Source organism: Silurus meridionalis, chromosome 12, assembly GCF_014805685.1.
Source record: "Silurus meridionalis isolate SWU-2019-XX chromosome 12, ASM1480568v1, whole genome shotgun sequence".
Classification (NCBI taxonomy): domain Eukaryota; kingdom Metazoa; phylum Chordata; class Actinopteri; order Siluriformes; family Siluridae; genus Silurus; species Silurus meridionalis.
In genome coordinates, this window is record NC_060895.1 from 1934253 (window position 1) to 1954098 (window position 19846).

The 19846-nt window shown below is 40.8% G+C and overlaps 1 protein-coding gene across 1 annotated transcript; it reads right to left on the minus strand.

Moving 5' to 3' along the window:
* Window positions 1-491: 491 nt before the first annotated feature.
* Window positions 492-10453, minus strand: mpzl3 (myelin protein zero-like 3). Its single transcript, XM_046863039.1, has 6 exons — window positions 10252-10453; window positions 7328-7500; window positions 3869-4079; window positions 2726-2912; window positions 2294-2363; window positions 492-2051 (listed from the first exon to the last, which is right to left on the minus strand). Exons 1-6 carry the CDS (start codon window positions 10319-10321, stop codon window positions 1980-1982), a joined length of 783 nt encoding a protein of 260 aa, XP_046718995.1. The 5' UTR covers window positions 10322-10453; the 3' UTR covers window positions 492-1979.
* Window positions 10454-19846: the final 9393 nt, after the last annotated feature.

Sequence of the window (19846 nt, forward strand, 5' to 3'; positions counted from 1 at the left end):
ATCGTGCTTCACTGTATGGTCAAAAGTTTGTAGAACCCTAAACATAAAAATGTAGTTTTTTTAAACATCTCATTCCACATGTAGTCCCCATTTACTGTTCTAACAACCTCCATCATTCAGGTGAGATGTAGCTGAGGTGAGAAGGCCTGGTTGCTTCAGTTCATGTGTTCAACAGGGTTGGAGGTCTATTTTAGGAAGATCTTCCACTCCATCCTATGCAAAGCAGATCCTCATATGGCTGGTTTTGTGCACGGGGGCAATGTCATGCTGGAACGGGTTTCAGGTGAAGGATTTTGTGTTGCAATTCGATGATGGGAAACGTACGAAGGCGACTTATTTTACACTAAACCACTTCCGACCAATCGAAGCTCAGATTCCATCAGCGCTGTAATGCCTCGGTTGTGTTCGATAAAAAGACTTTCATTTGAGACGAGTTTGTTTTAAAGTCAGACAATAGGAGCAGCGATACACGAAATACCCGAACCAGAAACTGTAGTCAACGTGTATTCATTTTATTGCCCCCCTTTTTTTATTTCTTAAACAATATATTCACAATATCACAATTATAGTTCTTTGAATAAATACAAGCTGCTTTACATTCTTCCAAGAGCAGCTGGTAACATCTGGGCACTTAATAATAAGGTGCAGAATTGGTGGTTTTTGTACAAAAATAATTAAACCTGTTCCGTTTAGCAAAATCAGATCTATTTCCTGTCAGAAAAAAAAAATGCAACGACTGTAGAATAACAAAAAGCAGCAGGTTTAAGTTGAGCAATATATGGGAAATAATTTAACACACTCTCACACACTCTCTCTCACACACACACACAAAAAAAAAGTAGAAAAACCGTAGCCGTGATCCACTTCAGTTTCTGACTATGAACTTTATACGGCTGGTTTACGAAATCTATTGATTGATTGATTGATTGACATTTTTTATTATTATTATTTATTAAATTTTTTGTTTAATTTATATATTGGGACAGACTTCAGCACTGGACAGCTACATCAGTGCCACAGCCCCTCACCAATAACAAATGCAAGTAAAAAAAAAAGAAATATTTCCACCAAATCTGCCGGGCTACGCGAGCATCCGAGTGCGAATGCCACGTGTTAGCATAGCGCTCCTTCCTAGAAGAAGATGGTCACTAAAGTCTCTCTAGCGTAACCGGTAATACCATGAGTAAATATTTTATGCTGATGTTGCTAATCGAGAAAGACAGAATCGCGTGGCCTGAATTAGCATGAATGATTCCGATCTAATCATTAGCATGGATAAAGCGTCTCACGTTAGTGTTAGGAATTCGGCGTGGCGTTAGGAAAGTCCGACAGCCTCAGGAATCAGACAGGAAATATTCCACGCTAACCGCAAAGAGGAAACTATGGAAGAACTAGAGATATTTGGCAACGAAATACTTGACTCAGAGATGCTACGACGGCTAACTGCGGTGAACCTGTATTAGCATGATGTTAGCATTTTCAAGATAAGAAAAAAAAATACATTAAAGCAGATTATCAGAAGTGACTCGCTAATAGGAAGAAAAGCTAGAATCTGATTGACCAAAAGCTGAAGGAACTCAGCTGGGTTTAGATCACACTGGATCAGACCAGATCAAACCTGATTAGATTAGAATGGATTCGATTCAACTTTGTCATTGTGCAAAGTACAAAATGTTGAATGTTGTACAGTAAATTGAATCGAATCTAATCTAATATGTTTTGATCAAGTCTGATCTTATTTGATCCTGTCTGATCTGGTTGAATGCGGATAAAACCCGATCGGGCCGAATCTAACCAGTTCGAACCGGATTAAATCCGATCAGATCAGACCTGGTCAGACCAGAGTAAACCAGGTCTGACTGAATAAAAACCAGATCAGACCAGATCAAACCAGACCAGGCAGGTTTTAGCAGTGAATGATGATGAAGGTGTCTGTGGTGAGATGTTCCTGCTAATATCCTTTTTTTCCACCTGTGCGTCTAACAGTGAGACTCAGCTACTAGTTGCTTCTGATGCTTCTCGAGATGTCTGTGAAGTTCTTCATCCGAATCCTAAAGAGGAAACAGGAAGAGGGGTTTCAAAAGAATTAATCATGGTGGACAGGCCACACCCACAATCCTAAAAGAATGAATCATTACTACGCGTCTTTTACATGGCGTAGCGCTACTGTGGAAAGCTAGCTAGCAGGTTTAGCTATACTTCAAATTGTTAACTTTATGTTTAGCGAACGTTCTCGATTAGACATCGATGCGATCTTATTTATTATATTAACGTGAGAATATGAGCTCCTGACCTTTATGTACATCTGGCAGCACGCGGCAGGCTTCCGCTTGGACGGGGGCTGATGGCATTCGCACTCCTTACTGCAGAGAATCACAGGGACGTTAATAAACACACGGCGCCTCGGAAAACTGTTCGCATCCTCCACTTTAAAAGGAAAACCTGTACGTCTGATCGTTCGTTGTGTCGAGCTGCTTTTCTGCTCAGCACGCATGTACAGAGGCCAGCAGGGTTCCTACACATTGTTCATTTCAAAAACTCTTCTACACACACACACACACACACATTTTGAGACCATATTTAGCATTTAAAATAATGATTAACTAGAACATGTGATGTTTCATGATGTATATATATGTATTTGGTGATATAACAGAGATTCTGACTCTATTCTGACTAAATACACATTTTATTGCTGTTGTGATGTGATGATGGAATCCGAGACCTGAACGTGTGCATTTCTTCCCCGTCGATGACCTCTATGGGCGAGTGATGGCCGAGCTGCGAGCTCTTGCTGCGCGGAGAGCAACAGGGACAGAGCATTCTCGCTAACAGCACCACGGCGATCAGCGACGACGGCAGCAGGACGAAGCACAGCAGCACGGCGACGTCCGAGAAGCGCACGCTCGCTTCTGAGAAGGAGGGAAAAAAAGATGTTAGGTGTGGAACTGGGTCCAGAAACAGAACTTGAACTAGAAGACCCAATCCTGTTCCAGCATGACAATGCTGCTTAAAGCCAGCTCCATGAAGATCCATGTGGTAGAGTGGAAGATCCTCCTGTTTTTAAGACCTTCTCACCTTACCTACATCAGTACCTGACTTTAACACCCTGAATAAGATCTTACAAATGTCCACAAAAATTCTTTCCAGAAGTGTGGAGCTCATTATAACGGTAAATAAATGTGGAATTGGACGTCCAATGAAGTAGACACCGATCTTATGGTCAGGTGTCCACACCTTTTTGTCTGCACATCTGATCTGATTATTTTGTTGCATTTGTCTTATATTACTAATGAAAGCATAACTTCGCTTAGGGACCGCATTTCCCATCAGCCACTGCGCCAGGTCACATGATCTCGAAACCTGCTTCAGATTCACAAATCTGCAATTTTTTATTACGTACAATATAATATAATATAATATAATATAATATAATATAATATAATATAAATATTCCATTTATTTTTCTATTAAATGTACTTTTGTCTTGTAATCGGAAGTCGTCTCTGGCACTAGAATTTTCTTTCTGGATTAATAAAGCTCTAGATATCATATCATAATGATCACTTTTTCTCCCCCGTTTGTTCTTCATTATTTAGATATTTAGTCTTCCGTTGCTTCATCTTCGTTTTGCACTCGGATGAAATATTTATCAGGACACTGGTGCAGATTTCTTGTCTGAGGAGACACGGGCGCTCGGTTCCCCTCGTGTGAATACAGTGTTTATTTAGTTTTAATTGAATGTACTGAAACTGCATGTATGTATATTGTGAATGAATAAATGAGAGCAGTAGTGTAGTTTCTGTATAAACAGGAGAAATAAACTCATAAATATAGAAAAGAAAAGAAAGCGTGGCTGAGATCTCACTCTTGAGGCCGACGTTGAGGACGGTGTTGGAGGGAGGACCCTGGAAGTCGGGCGGGTTGCGGACGGCGCAGGTGTACGTGCCGTTATCGTGCAGCGACGCGTTCAGGAGTCGGACGGACGCGTCGCCTCGCGCCGGGTCGCCGTGCCACTGCACTCGGCCTTTAAAGTGTCCTTCCGGAGGAGGGTAGGCCACTGAGTAGAAGTGGAAGAACTGGGGGGAGGGAGAAAAAAAAGTGAAGGTGATACATGTATACCACAATATACAACACAGAGAGAGAGAGAGAGCGAGAGGGGGAGAGAGAGAGAGAGACATACACAGACAGACAGACAGATAGACAGACAGACAGACAGACAGACGCAGATATAGACAGACAGAAAGAGATAGATAGAGAAACAGAGACAGACAACAGACAGACAGACAGACAGACAGACAGACAGACAGACAGAGTCCCATTCCTTCATCTGATGCTCAGAGTTGTGAGTGGAGTCGTGAAGTCTAGACGTGGCAACTTTTGAGAGCAAATAAACCCCAGATGCGATTTTCTACACCTTCGACATCAACATGCCCGAACTTTACTGTGCTCTTTTTTATTTCTCCTCAATTATCCCACATCTTGACTGGGGAATGAAAACGATGCAGATGGACATGCGGACGTCTAGATAAAGAGACGGCGCGAGACAAGTGGAGCGTCCAGTAATTGTTCGATGACATTTAATAAGAGCGAACGAGAGAGTGAATGGATGAGCTGAGAGCAGGAGGTGGAGAGCTTTATGACCGTGTACAAATTTATCTGATCATCAGGGAGAGTGTGTGTGTGTGTGTGTGTGTGTGTGTGTGTGTGTGTGTGTGTGTGTGTGTGTGTGTGTGTGTCCTCGAGTGCAGCTGTCCAGCAAACAGCTCGCAATTCCTGTCCTGTGCAGCAGGGGGCCATACAGTGGTTTCTTTCAGGGGAACTTTTGGAGGGACAGTGGGGACAATTTGTCTAAAAGGACATTCAACTTTAAACAAATAAAAAATTATGATGCGTTATTTTCAGTACGAACGTTAGAAGAGGTATAAGAGGAATAAAGTACGTAAAGATGGGCTTTATAGAAAAGAGCTCACACCATTTCCTTTTGACGCCGATGATGTCACCAACACGATGACGAGGAGAACTCTGGGAAACTTTTGGGAAACTTTTGGGAAGCAAAACTTTCGAGTGACAAGATACAGTTCGATTCTTCTCAGTCGTGAGACTGAATCTCTCCATCTTTTTACTTCGAAAAGGAGAAAATCCCTGACGGAGTTTTCATTTGTTAGTTAATTAAAGCCGTGTCTCAGAGTCCTGTCTCATTTACATAATAATCCATTACACTGCGACACACACACACACACACACACACACAAACACAAACACAGTCATACATGACATCTGAGTTAGATGGAGAGAAAGCTATAGAGAAATAGAAAGAGAGCAAAACAAGAGACACAAGATAGACAAACAGAGCAGGACAGAAAGAGGGAGAGGTGGAAAGAGAGAAACACAGAAAGAACAAGAGAAAAATACAAAGAGATACAAAGAAGCATATACAGAGAAACAACTAAGAGAGAAAAACAGAAAATGAGAGACTTGAAGAGAGGATGACAAAGAAATAGAAATACAAGGAAGGAGAAAGTGAAAAATGAGCGAGAGAGAGAGAGAGAGAGAGAATAAATGACAGAAAGAGATACAAAGAGGAAAGAGAAAGAAATAGACAGAAAAGGAGAGATACAAAAAAGAGAGAGAGTGACAAAGAAATGGAGAGAGACACAACAAAGGACAGAGGGACAGACAGAAGGATAGATGGGGAAAAGGAAGTGAAATAGTTCCCTTTAATTCAGCAATGACATCATCGTTCCTCTGAGAGCTAATTAGGTAGAGTGGCTGTTTGAGTGAGTGCCCTTAATTCACTTTTCTCACACACACACACACACACACACACACACACACACACACACACACACACACACACACACACACACACACAGTGTTATGGTAAATATTTGAAAGAAGGCGATGACTTCATAAGTGCTGGTTAAACTCACACACACACACACACACACACACACACACACACACACACACACACGTTTCCATTTCAGTTTTACATGTGTTCTAGTGTACATTATCTCTCTCTCTCACACACACACACACACACACACACACACACACACACACACACACACACACACACACACACCCTTGAGCCTTTGCTTAATATTGTATGTTCACAATTCTCTAGTTAGTCATTTTCAGATTTCACTGTCTCTCTCTCTCACACACACACACACACACACACACACACACACACACACACACACACACACACACACACACACACACACACACACGCTTTAAATGCTGTGACTTTGAGGTCTGTCACTCACTCGTCACAGCCTTTACTCTCTCGGTTATTAAAACGAGATGAATATTTAAAGTCTCGTCATATTTGATTTATGTGACTCGGGTTCCGAGCAGAGCCATGAGGTTGTCTCCGTGTCTCCGTGTCCCTGTGTCCCAGTGTCCCCGTCTCTGGGTTGAGGGGAGTCGTTTCTGACAAGACCATTGTACGAGATCCTTAATGTGATCGATGATGCAGTTTTCCCACCGTTCTTATCTTGAATCAGATCATGAGTCACTTTGAGTCAGTCCTCATACGGGTTCATAAGGTGTCAAATAGATTCGGTGAATCATTTATATGAGGTAAGTGATGGGTGTTTGGTCTTTTTTTCCCAGCAGGCTTTTGGCAGAGGTTTACTTACTTACTTACTTACACACACACACACACACACACACACACACACACACACACACACACACACACACACACACACACACAGCATCTATTTCTGCATCTCACATCAGCAAACTCACAGCACAACCTCAGGACTCGAAGCATCGGCCTCACATGCTCTTTGCTCTGGGAAATTTCTGATTTTTGACTAATTTCATGGTTTGTTTTTTCCTCCTTGTAAAACTTTATTAAACCTCAGTAGTGTTTCGGTGCAGTAAGTCACAAATACTGACAAGTCGACACGTTTCTCCGTTAAATGCACTGAATTGTCAGTGTGGCCGGATGTATTGAGACGCCAGACATTCAGCCATTTGTGTTTTTTCCCCAAACTTTTACCACCACGTTGGTCCAGAAGATCCGTGAAGATCTGCTTTACATTTTTTTCCCTGCTCTCGAGAGCTCCGACCTCACCTGCATCAGTACCTGGCTTTGCAAACGCCCTTGTGGCGGAATGAAATCTCGCACAGCTTCTAGTGGAACATCTTCACAGAAGAGTGGAGTTTATAATAGCAGCAAATGGGCACTAGATGTAAAATGGGATGTTCAAAAACCTAGGGTGTCCACAAACTTTTGGCCCTATGCTCTATCTAATCACATTTAAATCATATTTACATATTTAGCTCATATAATCAGTGAGGAACTCACGACTTGGGAAGGGCCTTCGCTCTGGGCTCTGTAGGACCAGTCGATGGATATCTGGCTCGTGGGCCGATGCGTGGAGGTGAACTGGCAGGACAGGGTCACCATCTCACCCTGTACCGTGTTTATCTCCGCCGGAGTGGTCACTTCTATGCAAGTCGCCGGGTCCGAGCACAACACTGAAAAAAAATACGAAAATGTTAATATTCATAGCCGATTAAATGAAACTCGGAAGCCGAAATCATCCGTTCATTATAATCTATAATCCTGAGGGTGTGTTGTTTTAGAGAGATACCAGAGGAGCGATAGTGCTCGATCACCATAGCAACACCAACGAATACAGCTGGAGGTAATTCCCTCGCTCTCATCACTGCGTTGCAGACACGCTACACTGAAATGCGCTCACTATCACCATTTACAGTGTTTTCACTGTTCAGTGTTTTTCCACATTTTATGTTACAGCTTTATTTCAAAATCGATTTTTCTATTTAGATTTTTCCAAAGAAGTGTGTTTGAAATCACGTGTACACAATCACAGCCTTGATCCCAGTGCACCTGTGGTTAATTCAGTTGATTGGACGTGAGTTAGAAGCTACAGAAGATCCCACGGTTTAGCAGTTAAATAAAGAACTGAATTTTGGAATGAGGCTGTAACCTAACACGTGGAAAACGTGAAACGTGAATGCACGTGTATGGAGTTCCTGTATGACATCATCCCCGACGGCGCAGTACAGCGCTGGGTGAACCGTGATCGCTCTAATGAACGCAATTACACACGTGTTCTGCAACATTCGAGGATTTATTCCCTGCCATATGGACACTAGTGGGAATACCGAGGAAAAACAATTCCCAGGCTGCATCCACTTTCCACTGTAAATTCCCACAGGAATTCTGCTGCACACATCACGTGTTACTCGATCTGCAGAATATCTGAGACTAAACGTATCTGCACTTTACAAAAATATTTATTCAGATTTATGCCATTTAGCAGACGCCAGAGCGACTTACAACTGAGCAGTGGAGGATTAAGGGCCTTGCTCAGGGGCCCAGCAGTAGCAGCTAAGTGGTGCTGGGATTTGAACCTATGACCTTCTGATCCAGCGTCCAATGTCTTAACCACTGAGCTACAACCTTATGTGTTTATTGTATATTTACTGACAATTTCAACAAAAGGAAAATAAATGTTTCAAAAATTGTGGTTAAAATTATAAAAAAAAAAAAAAAAAAAAATACTAGCGAAACACTCGTTCATGCTTTTTCAATAAGAAGCTGCAGTCTGTTGCCGAAAGTATTGGGACACCTGGGATATGTCTTTCTTCATCACACTGTTACCACAATTATCTTTGGTTGCTGCATGTAACTTTCCCTTCACTTGAACAAGAAGACCTTAACCGAGGATCTGCTTCCCATGGGTTGAAGTGGAAGATCTTCCTGCTGTAAAGCAGACCTCATCCCCCGGCCTCCTCACCTACATGAGCACCCGACTTTACTATGTCAGACTATGCAATGTTCAAAAAGATGCACATCCTTCTTCTCCTCAGGTGGCCGTATTTGCTGCTGAAGCGCATCTCACACCTGTGAGCAGATACACTGATGGAGTGAAACATGTGACACAGTGCCCCACGGCTGTCATGACGACGTGATGAGAAGCTGTGAACAGAGGATATACCTCAGGGATTCCCCGCAATAGTCACTCATGGGAAGTGGGCGGAGTCAGAGGAGGAACGCTTTAGGTTTACATGGAGAACCGCCTCCACAACCTTCATCGAAACGCAACAGCTCATGGCATTTTTTGCAGTTGGTCTGTAAAGCATTTGCTAATAAAATCTCCCTTTTCTGATCACCATTCTAGAAAAATCATCAGATCACAGAACGTTGGTGTAATTAATATTCACTTTAAATTAAAATAAAATATTTAAAATAATAATCTATACAACAAAAGGTGCCATTTATATGCTATACAATGGCTTGTTATTTATTTGCATGTTTATTAATTTCTGATCAGAAGGTTATTTGTTTACTGTTGTTATTTGTTCAGATAAACATGACACAACACTTTCATGGTTTTCATGGGGCTGAATCCCAAGTACCTGTATCCTCCCTGATTAGGAGTACCAGGGACCAGAAACAGGGCACAAGTGTACCAGGGGACAGGAGTACCAGGGGACAGGTGTACCAGGGATTAAGAGTACCAGGGATCAGGAGTACCAGGAGACAGGTGTACCAGGAGACAGGTGTACCAGGAGACAGGTGTACCAGGGATCAGGAGTACCAGGGATCAGGAGTACCAGGGTACAGGTGTACCAGGGTACAGGTGTACCAGAGGGCAGGTGTACCAGAGGGCAGGTGTACCAGGGGACAGGAGTACTAGGGGACAGGAGTACTAGGGGGGCAGGTGTACCAGGGATTAAGAGTACCAGGGGACAGAAATACCAGAGGGCAGGTGTACCAGAGGGCAGGTGTACCAGAGGGCAGGTGTACCAGAGGGCAGGTGTACCAGGGGACAGGTGTACCAGGGGAGAGGTGTACCAGGAATTAAAAGTACCGGGGGACAGGTGTTCCAGGGGACAGGTGTTCCAGGGATTAAGAGTACCAGGGGACAGGTGTACCAGGGGACAGGTGTACCAGGGGACAGGTGTACCAGGTTAAACATGACCACTACAGTGCGTACTCGAGTGAATTGAGCTCGAGCCTCGGTCACTTCCGGTTTCGTTTTAAAACCACCAACCAAACCCCAGTTATGTAAATAAAACTTTATAGCCCTTTATTAAACCGTAAACACATGCAGTATGAATCCACTCACAGTGTACACGCTATATACTTATCAAATCACCTTTAATTAAGTAATTTATTTATTTAAAAAACGCCATTTTTAACAAACGTCACGCGCTCTTCTTTCCTATTAAATGGACACATTAGGAAACACTTACCCAGGCTGAGAAATAAAACTAAATCCGCCCCGCGTCCACAAGAAGCCCTCTGTCTTCGCGTTAAAGCCATTTCTAGTGATAAAGTCACACTTTTGAAGCAGCACGGTGTAAAAATATCCGAAGGCGGAAGTTCAGGGTTAAAGTTTCGGATCTTTCATGTTTTGGTTAAAGTACTGCGCATGCGTCTACCTGTCAGTAGGTGTTGGACTGAACCAGGAAGTCAGGGCGAAAAATGAGTCACGTGACGTCACGTGGTGATGACGGTGATGTTGAGTGTTATTAGTAGTAGTATTATATAAACCTGAACTGGGAGGCTGGTGTATCACAGAAATCAACACACACACACACACACACACACACCTACATACCTGACTCTCCACTCAATCAAAGAATTATATCCATGAACCACCTATTGGTGTTCCTCATGAATAAGTTGATTAATTTCATGTCCAGCGCCTGTCAAAAGTGGAAACACCGAGTGTTTATGGTTATGGTGTGTGTGGTGTGTATGATGTATGGTTTGTGTGTGTGGTGTGTATGATGTATGGTTTGTGTGTCTGGTGTGTATGATGTATGGTTTGTGTGTGGTGTGTACGTTTTGTGTGTGTGTGTGGTGTATGAGATGTATGGTTTGTGTGTGGTGTGTGTATGGTTTGTGTGTGGTGTATGTGTATGGTTTATGTGTGTATGATGTATGGTTTGTGTGTGTGTGTTGTGTATGATGTGTGTGATGTGTATGGTTTGTGTGTTTGTGGTGTGTATGATGTGTGTGGTGTGTATGATGTATGGTTTGTGTGTGTGTGTGTGTGTATGTATGTGTGTGTGTGTGTGATGTATGGTTTGTGTGTGTGTATGATGTATGGTTTGTGTGTGTGTATGTGTATGGTTTGTGTGTGTGTGTATGATGTATGGTGTGTGTGTGTGTGTGGTGTATATGGTTTGTGTGTGTGTATGATGTATGGTTTGTGTGTGTGTGTGTATGGTTTGTGTGTGGTGTGTATGGTTTGTGGTGTGTATGATGTATGGTTTGTGTGTGGTGTGTATGATGTATGGTTTGTGTGTGTGTGTGTATGGTTTGTGTGTGGTGTATGATGTATGGTTTGTGTGTGGTGTGTATGTATGGTTTGTGTGTGGTGTGTATGGTTTGTGTGTTTGTGTGTGTATGATGTGTGTGTGTATGAGGTATGGTTTGTGTGTGTGTGTGTGTGTGTATGTGTGTGTGGTGTGTATGTGTGTGTGTGTGGTGTGTATGGTTTGTGTGTGTGGTGTATGGTTTGTGTGTGGTGTGTATGGTTTGTGTGTGTGGTGTGTATAATGTATGGTTTGTGTGTGGTCTATCGTGTGTGTGGTGTGTATGGTTTGTATGTGTGTGTGGTGTATGGTGTGTATGATGTATGGTTTATGTGTGTGTGTGTGTATGATGTATGGTTTGTGTGTGGTGTGTATGATGTATGGTTTGTGTGTGTGGTGTATGATGTATGGTTTGTGTGTGGTGTGTATGATGTATGGTTTGTGTGTGTGGTGTGTATGGTTTGTGTGTGTGGTGTGTATGATGTGTGGTGTGTATGATGTATGGTGTGTGTGTGTGTGTGTGTGTGTGTGTGTGTGTGTGTGTGTGTGTATGTGTATGGTTTGTGTGTGTGTATGGTTTATTATTATGTGTGTGTGTGTATGGTGTGTATGGTTTATGTGTGGTGTGTATGGTTTATTATGTGTGTGTGTATGATGTATGGTTTGTGTGTGTGTATTATGTATGGTTTATGTGTGTGTGTGTGTGTATGGTTTGTGTGTGTATGTGTGTGTGTGTGTGTGTATGGTTTGTGTGTGTGTGTGTGTGTGTATTATGTATGGTTTATTATGTGTGTGTGTGTGTATATGGTTTATTATTATGTGTGTGTATGATGTATGGTTTATTATTATTATGTGTGTGTATGTGTATGTGTGTGTATGTGTGTGTGTGTGTATGTATGGTTTGTGTGTGGTCTATGTGTGTGTGTGTGATGTATGGTTTGTGTGTGTGTGTATGATGTATGGTTGTGTGTGTGTGTATGGTTTGTGTGTGTGTGTATTATGTATGGTTTGTGTGTGTGTATGATGTATATGGTTTGTGTGTGTGTGTATAATGTATGGTTTGTGTGTGTGTGTGTATTATGTATGTGTGTGGTGTGTATGTGTGTATGTGTGTGTGTGTGTGTGTGTGTGTGTGTGTGTGTGTGTGTGTGTGTGTGTATGTGTGTGTGGTGTGTATGGTTTGTGTGTGTGTGTGTGTGTGTGTGTTTGTGTGTGTGTATGATGTATGGTTTGTGTGTGTGGTGTATAATGTATGGTTTATTATGTGTGTATGGTGTGTATGGTTTATTATTATTATGTGTGTGTGTGTGTGTGTATTATGTGTGTGTGTGTTTGTGTGTGTGTGTGTGGTGTGTATGGTTTGTGTGTGTATGATGTATGGTGTGTGTATGGTTTATTATTATTATGTGTGTGTATGATGTGTGTGGTGTATGGTGTGTATGTGTGTGTGTGTATGATGTATGGTGTGTATGGTTTGTGTGTGTATGATGTATGGTTTGTGTGTGTGGTGTATAATGTATGGTTTGTGTGTATGGTTTATGTGTGTGTGTGTATGTGTATGGTTTATTATGTATGATGTATGGTTTGTGTGTGTGTGTGTGTGTGTGTGTGTGTATGGTTTGTGTGTATGGTTTATTATTATGTGTGTGTATGTATGGTTTATGTGTGTGTGTGTGTATGGTTTATTATTATTATGTGTGTGTATGATGTATGGTGTGTATGGTTTATTATTATTATGTGTGTGTGTATAATGTATGGTTTATGTGTGTGGTCTATCGTGTGTGTGTGTGTGTGGTGTGTATGGTTTATTATGTGTGTGTGTGTGTGTGTGTGTGTGTGGTGTATGGTTTATTATTATGTGTGTATGATGTATATGGTTTGTGTGGTGTGTATAATGTATGGTTTATTATTATGTGTGTGTGTGTATGATGTGTGTGTGTGTGTATGATGTGTGTGTGTGTGTGTGTATATGGTTTGTGTGTGTGTATAATGTATGGTTTATTATTATTATGTGTGTGGTGTATAATGTATGGTTTATTATGTATGATGTATGGTTTATTATTATTATTATTATTATTATTATTATGGTGTGTATGTGTGTATGTGGTGTGTATGGTTTATTATTATTATGTGTGTGTATATGGTTTGTGTGTATGTGTATGTGTGTATGGTTTGTGTGTGTGGTGTGTATATTATGGTGTTCATTTTATTCCTCTATCTTCCCTCTACTTCTTCTGACTTCCTCCATCGTCTCTTTTTTTCCCATGAGAACAGACGATCACCGAAAGTCATCCTCGTTTCCATGCCAACGGAGAGCATGATCAACAGATTCCGGTTACAGAGCGAAAGCCGCAAAGAGAGGGAGAGGTGGAGAGAGAGGAGGAAAGGAGGGATCACAGTGTTCTCTTCTATTCAACAAAGGTCTCTTGAAACTCTTGCATATATATACATATACTCTGTCAAATTACAAGAAAACCAGCCTGTTGTTCCAGATAGAGAGAGAGAGTAAGAGAGAGAGAGAGAGAGAGAGAGAGAGAGAGAGAGAGAGAGAGAGAGTGAGTGAAAGAGTGAGTGATTAATATCTACTATGTAAATGAAATAAGGTGTCTAATCAGTAAGAATAAACGACTGATACACAAAACCCTGCATCACTCCTGTTAAACTTCACTGCATGATTATTACACTACATTATGAGTCACTTCACAACACTTATTGGTTAACACTTATCGCCTTATTGGTTTTAAATAATGTATCCAGACACCTGGTGGAACCGTGCGCCCACCAGACCTCTACAGATCATGTGACTGCACAGAAGATCTCAAGGTTCTAAACCCGTGGCCTGCTGCACACCCGAGTCTGCACCATCCCCAGCCGAATGTTCACCTGTCTGTAGCAAAAACGTTAATCAAGACACAATTAAGCATCATTACTTTTCCATTACCGCGTGTTCTGGCACATTTAGGAGTCTATTCGCTCGGCTGCCATCAGGCACTCAGGATTTCGCAAAAGCAGCTGGCAGCTTTTGATGCCTGCCAAAGATTCGAACCACCAGTCGAGCATTAATATTAACTTCATAGCCAAGCTGTGTGATCACCAAAACTAGTGTCTGGTGTCTGGGACGGTCTCATTTTAATTTAAAAGTTGTACCCATATTAGGGACTTTACTTGTATTGAGACTATCCTGACTGCTCAACACTCCTCCAATAACCCCCTGATAACCCTTTACCAGGAACCAAGTCTTCAACAGCTTCAGATCATGCACACTGAGAACAGTTTCTCCATTTCTCCCTAATTTATTCCTGACCAGATCTCACTTAGGAGTCAGCTCACCCTTATCATACAACAGGAAATAGTTCAGATCTTAAGGTTATATGTTTAAATCCCAGCACCACCATAATGCCACTGCTTGGTTCTTAAGCAAGTCCTTTAGTCTCTACCTGATCAGTTGTATAAAAAGAGATAGCTCTGGGTATGGTCATTCATCAAAACACAACAAAAGTCCTCATGTGCTTCATCCTAGAAATGTGGAACCAGCAGATCTTTCCTGTATGGATAGAGGAATGGGAGACAGGTGCTGTCCACCCCCTTCCACTTGCGAGGGCTTAACTGGCTAGTTGTCACCATAGTGACCGAGAGACCATACTCCATCGCTCCCACCCAGATAATGGTTTCCTGGACATCTCGAGCACTTGGGTGTTCCTGTGTATTCCTAGCCATTCTAATAAAGACGTGTTCTTTAGAAGTTTTTTTTCCATTAATTAATATTTTCAAGAATGTCTTCTCAGCTTCCCACATGAGAAACCCTAAAAATAGAGTCCTGTGATCGCCTCTTGGCAGGTAGTTCAGGTCACTTGTCTGGTTGCTTCCAAAATCTGAAAAGATGACTGAGGAATTCAGAGTGTTCCGTCAATATGAAAAGCCGGAGTGACAGGATTCCAGCCAAATAACCCTGTCTGTGTGGGAGAATCACTTCTAAGCTGAAACGATGGTCTTCCCATTTGTTCTTTGAGCTGAACGATGCTTGAGCTTCTTCAGATCCTGCTTTATTTCTGTCAATTTTCAAAAGCCAAAGAGCTACAAAAAAGTTGTTTGGCAATGTTAAAGTCACTAATATCGCTTTGATCTTCGGACAGACTCCCTTGCGTCCCGTTTTCTTGCAGAAATGCCCTGGAAAACACTGGCTTGTGCATTGTGAGCGATCATAAACGCATCTTTACAATAGAAACGCATTCTCCCATTCCAGATGTTACAGTAAACGCGTTAACGTATTCCTCTTGTAAAACACATCCGGTACATTTCAACAACAAATCTGTTCCAGATGTCGTACACACCGAGGCGTCTTATAGGACAGATTTGGGCCATATGACACGATTACTCCGAACGAGAAATCCCAAGCCGAGCTGCGTTTGTCCTTCAGGAGAAAAATATCTCCCACAACAACATCATCAATCTCTCAGAGCGAGAAAAAAAAAGGTTTTGCTGTCCTTACTGCAGGCTTCAAGTTTAAACAATAGAATTAACAATAGAATTTTACGTCCGTGGCACAATCCGATAGAGATTCTCACCAATAACATGAATTGGCTGTTGCTGATTGGCTGGTTCCATTTGGAGTCGTAATACAGCGAATAAGAATAGAAACCGCAATAGAAACTAACAAACGAAACACTCTGATGTTCTGCAGGAGCAAATCTGTGAGCGTTTGAGCCAGCGTTGCATGGACATCAGAAAATTATGGTCTGTTTAAAATGATCTAAGATGCAGAACAGTGAATTTAAGATGTAACAATGAGATTTTTAGACTTTCTTAGACTTTTTAGACGCAGTGGAAACCCTGTGCAAGTTGCTGTAGGTGTGGATTAATGAACAAATGTAACTTCCAGTTTGGGAAATGGTTAAAACAGTGGACTTCATACCGAAAGGGTTGTGAGTTCAAATCCTCAATTCCAAGGAGCGGTGCTGGGCCCTTGAACAAAGCCCTCAACCCTCAAATGCTCAGTTGTAAAATATAAAATAAGTATAATTTGCTCTGGATATGGATGTTGCTATGTGCCATAAATGCAAAATGTGTGGAAAAGTCTAACTCCTAGAACTGCATGGGGTCTGCTTCACTATTAGCATTTCATAGCATGAATTATGAATTTCAATTATTTGTTGTCTATAGAGAAAATATCAGCCAGTTACCTGGCAACCAGCATATATCATAGCATCTAAACAGAAAAGATGCTACTAAAGGAACCAAATGAAATCATTTCTGTGAGGACAAAATCATTACAGTTTGTTTATTAAGTAGTTTATTATTATTGTTATTATTATGATTTGTTTTTTTGGATTGTACATTGAGTTCATTGGCTAGTCGGGTCTTTTTCGTCTCGGAAATTTCTGCATGAAAGTCTAGACGTCTAGTCTATTTTTTTCTTTATGTTCAATTTTGAACTTTCCTTCAAGTACAATCAAATAGCATCTTACAAACTGGATATAATGACGTACGTTTACAGTATGCGTTTTTAAATATAAATTGTACTATACCATATAATTCCCCTCCCCCATTTTCTAACAATAAACACAGATCAGTCATAACATTATAAAGAACACAATTTCTTCATCATGTCCTCAAAGTTGACGTGTTCGAAGCAGAAAAAATGGGCAAATAATAAATAATATGAATGACTTGCTAATCAAATAATATAAATAACAAGCAAAAATACATATACAGTCACAAACTTATATATACATACATGCATATATTTTGTATACATGTATTTATTTATACACACTTCATTGCCAAAAGTTTGCGGACACCTGGTAATAAGTACGGTATGCGCTTTTTGAGCATCGCGTTCCACATTTAGAACCAATTTGCTCTTATGATTGCCTCCACCTTTCTGGGAAGATGTTCCACCAGATTTGTGTTCATCAGGCACAGGGGTATTGCTATGCTGGGAGAAGAACTGCATATGGCAGTGAAGGTCAGGTGTCTCAATACTTTTTTCCATGTAGTGTATCAGTCATCTATTTTACTTCTAGCAACAAAACCAGGTTTCGGTTCCAAAACACATTCAACCCATTTCCTCCATTTTCCCAAAAACACATCCTTCTTTAAATGAACATCAAAGTCACCTTTTCCATCATATATAAATCTCTGGGTTTAAATATATCCATTTATCAAAAGTTGATCTCACGATTGCTTTGTTACTCTCTGCCAAAGCGTTGGCTGAATGTTTTAAACAGATCAGGTGATCCACTATCAAACTGGTTTAATCGATGATGCACTGCTGTAAACTCTGATGCTCCTCGGGCATGATGTCATCGTCCTAAATGGATGATGTGATGTGTGTGGGCGAGAGCCGTTCCTCTGACTCACACCTTCCCATTTTTATATAAATATAGATTTTTCATGAATAAAAGAGGGTGCGGTAGAGCTCGTTCACGATCCGACTCTTTGCCTCTAAAGTTTACACTGATCCACTGATTTAAATCTGACTCTCTGACGCAAACTCACCCCTTGTTCAACGTTCAGAATCAAACTGTACATCAAAAATCATCACATTGTCCTTCATTCCTTCACCCTCAACCTTCAACCGTTTCATCTTTCTTGTTCAATCTTTTCCATTTTCTGACATCTTCATAATGAAGCTTAGCAGCACGACGTCCTGGTGGCCACGGCCGAAATCACATCTCTAAGAAAGGGAGATGTTTAAGTGCACCAGGCCTGGTTTTATTCCATGAAGAATTTCTCTATAACCTCTCACCTAAAGCCACAACTCAACGCTTCCATGGAAGTCAAGCAGGTTTTCATCTGCATCTGTTTTACTTCGCTAGGCTTTGTTTTGCTGCTTCATCTAAACGTGTTGAGTCAGAATTAAAGGAAACCTGACTCTCGTTTCTCTCATCATCTGGTTAGAGTTACTCCAAGACGGAGCTAGTCGTAATTGGATCTGATCAAAAACTTATCTGGTTCACTCTTGGGCCGAAATCTAGCAGCACAGTTCATTCTGCAATCCTCTCGTTCACTGCTCAGCGGTGCGAGTCCAAAAATCCAGCCCGACTCCCAGATCTCGCCGGCTCAAAATGGTGCAAGTCAGAATTGAATGAAACTTGAAAAAGCTTTTCTGATGAATCCAGAGCAAAAGGACCTTCTTTAAGTCTTAAGAGATTAGTGTCTGAACTGGATGGAAAACAGATTGAACATTTAATTCCATTAAAATCAGTTGGTAGTGTAGTGGTTAAGGCACACCATGTTGCAATTTCTGGGCCCCTGAGCAAGTCCCTTAACCCCATATCAGTTTAGTTGTATGAATGTGATAATTGTAGGTCGTTTTGGATAAGGGCGTCTGCCAAATGCCATAAATCTAAATCAAACCACTTGTAGGTAGTGAAATCTTTGGTTCACCCAAACAAAATACTGAAATAAATCAAATTTGTGCAGAGGCAGAGAGGAATAAAATGTTCTGCTCAAGTTAAAGTGCTGTAATTTCAATAAAATTTTAGTACAAGTAAAATAGCAGGTCTAAAAATCTAATCAAGTAAATGTAAAAATTAGGTCATCTAAAATTAATAAATTAAACTATTTTTTATTTTATATATATATATATATATATATATATATATATATATATATATATATATATATATATATATATGTGTGTGTGTGTTATAAAAAAATGTTTTATTTATTAATTACTTGAATTTTTTGAAGGTGTTCCTTAAATTAAAAAAATTATAATATAATTTTTTATTTTATTTTTTTTAATTGAAGGAACACCTTAAAAAAATTCAAGTGCAATAAATAAATAAAAAAATAAAAAATTTAAATAAAAAAAAACCCTGTTATAATGTCATTTATGATAATGAGAGAAATCGCAAAAGCAGATTCGGAATTCAGACGGCTGAGTGAAAGCACACAGTGACTATAAGACCCTTTTGTTGTATTCTATATGATAATGACTATAAGTATGTGTTTCTTGAACATTCCTCTTCTGGGAAGCTGTTCTAGATCTTGTGGAAATTTGTAAGCTTTCATTCAACAGCCGAACACTGATGTAGGTGAGAAGGTGAGGAGGCCTGGAATTAAGGTCAGAGATCTACAGTAGAAAGATCTTCCACTCCAACTCATGTAAAGCAGATCTTCATGGAGCTGGTTGTGTGCACAGGGGAACAGGTTTGGTTCTTCTAGCTCAATTAAAGGGAACATTTCATGCTACAGCATCCAAACACGTCCTATATAATTGTGTGATTTCAAGTTTGGGGAAACAGTTTTTGGAGAAGAACCACGTATGGCTGAAAAAAGTCTGGTTCTGTTTTGTGTTTTTGGGTTGCAGCTCTGAGCTATGAATCAATCTGATCCCGAATCTGTGATGTGTTCTAAACATTTTTTTCCTGCCTCCTTTCTTCACACAAAGCCAAAAACGAGTCATGTCAGCAAAACCTTCAGGAAAATTAAAAAGATATATATCAATTTTCGAAGCTGCGAGTTGCACCGGTTGAGCGTACAGCTGGAAAACAAATCATGCTGACTAATGGCAGCG

What these genes read in the sequence shown, in the direction of transcription:
- mpzl3 (XM_046863039.1), bottom strand. Translation starts at nt 10,321, where the DNA reads ATGGCTTTAACGCGAAGACAGAGGGCTTCTTGTGGACGCGGGGCGGAT. An exon ending in CCTCAACGTCGGCCTCAAGA is followed by an intron (nt 2,913 to 3,868) that starts GTGAGATCTCAG and finishes CCTCCTTCTCAG; the next exon opens with AAGCGAGCGTGCGCTTCTCG. An exon ending in GAAGAAATGCACACGTTCAG is followed by an intron (nt 2,364 to 2,725) that starts GTCTCGGATTCC and finishes GATTCTCTGCAG; the next exon opens with TAAGGAGTGCGAATGCCATC.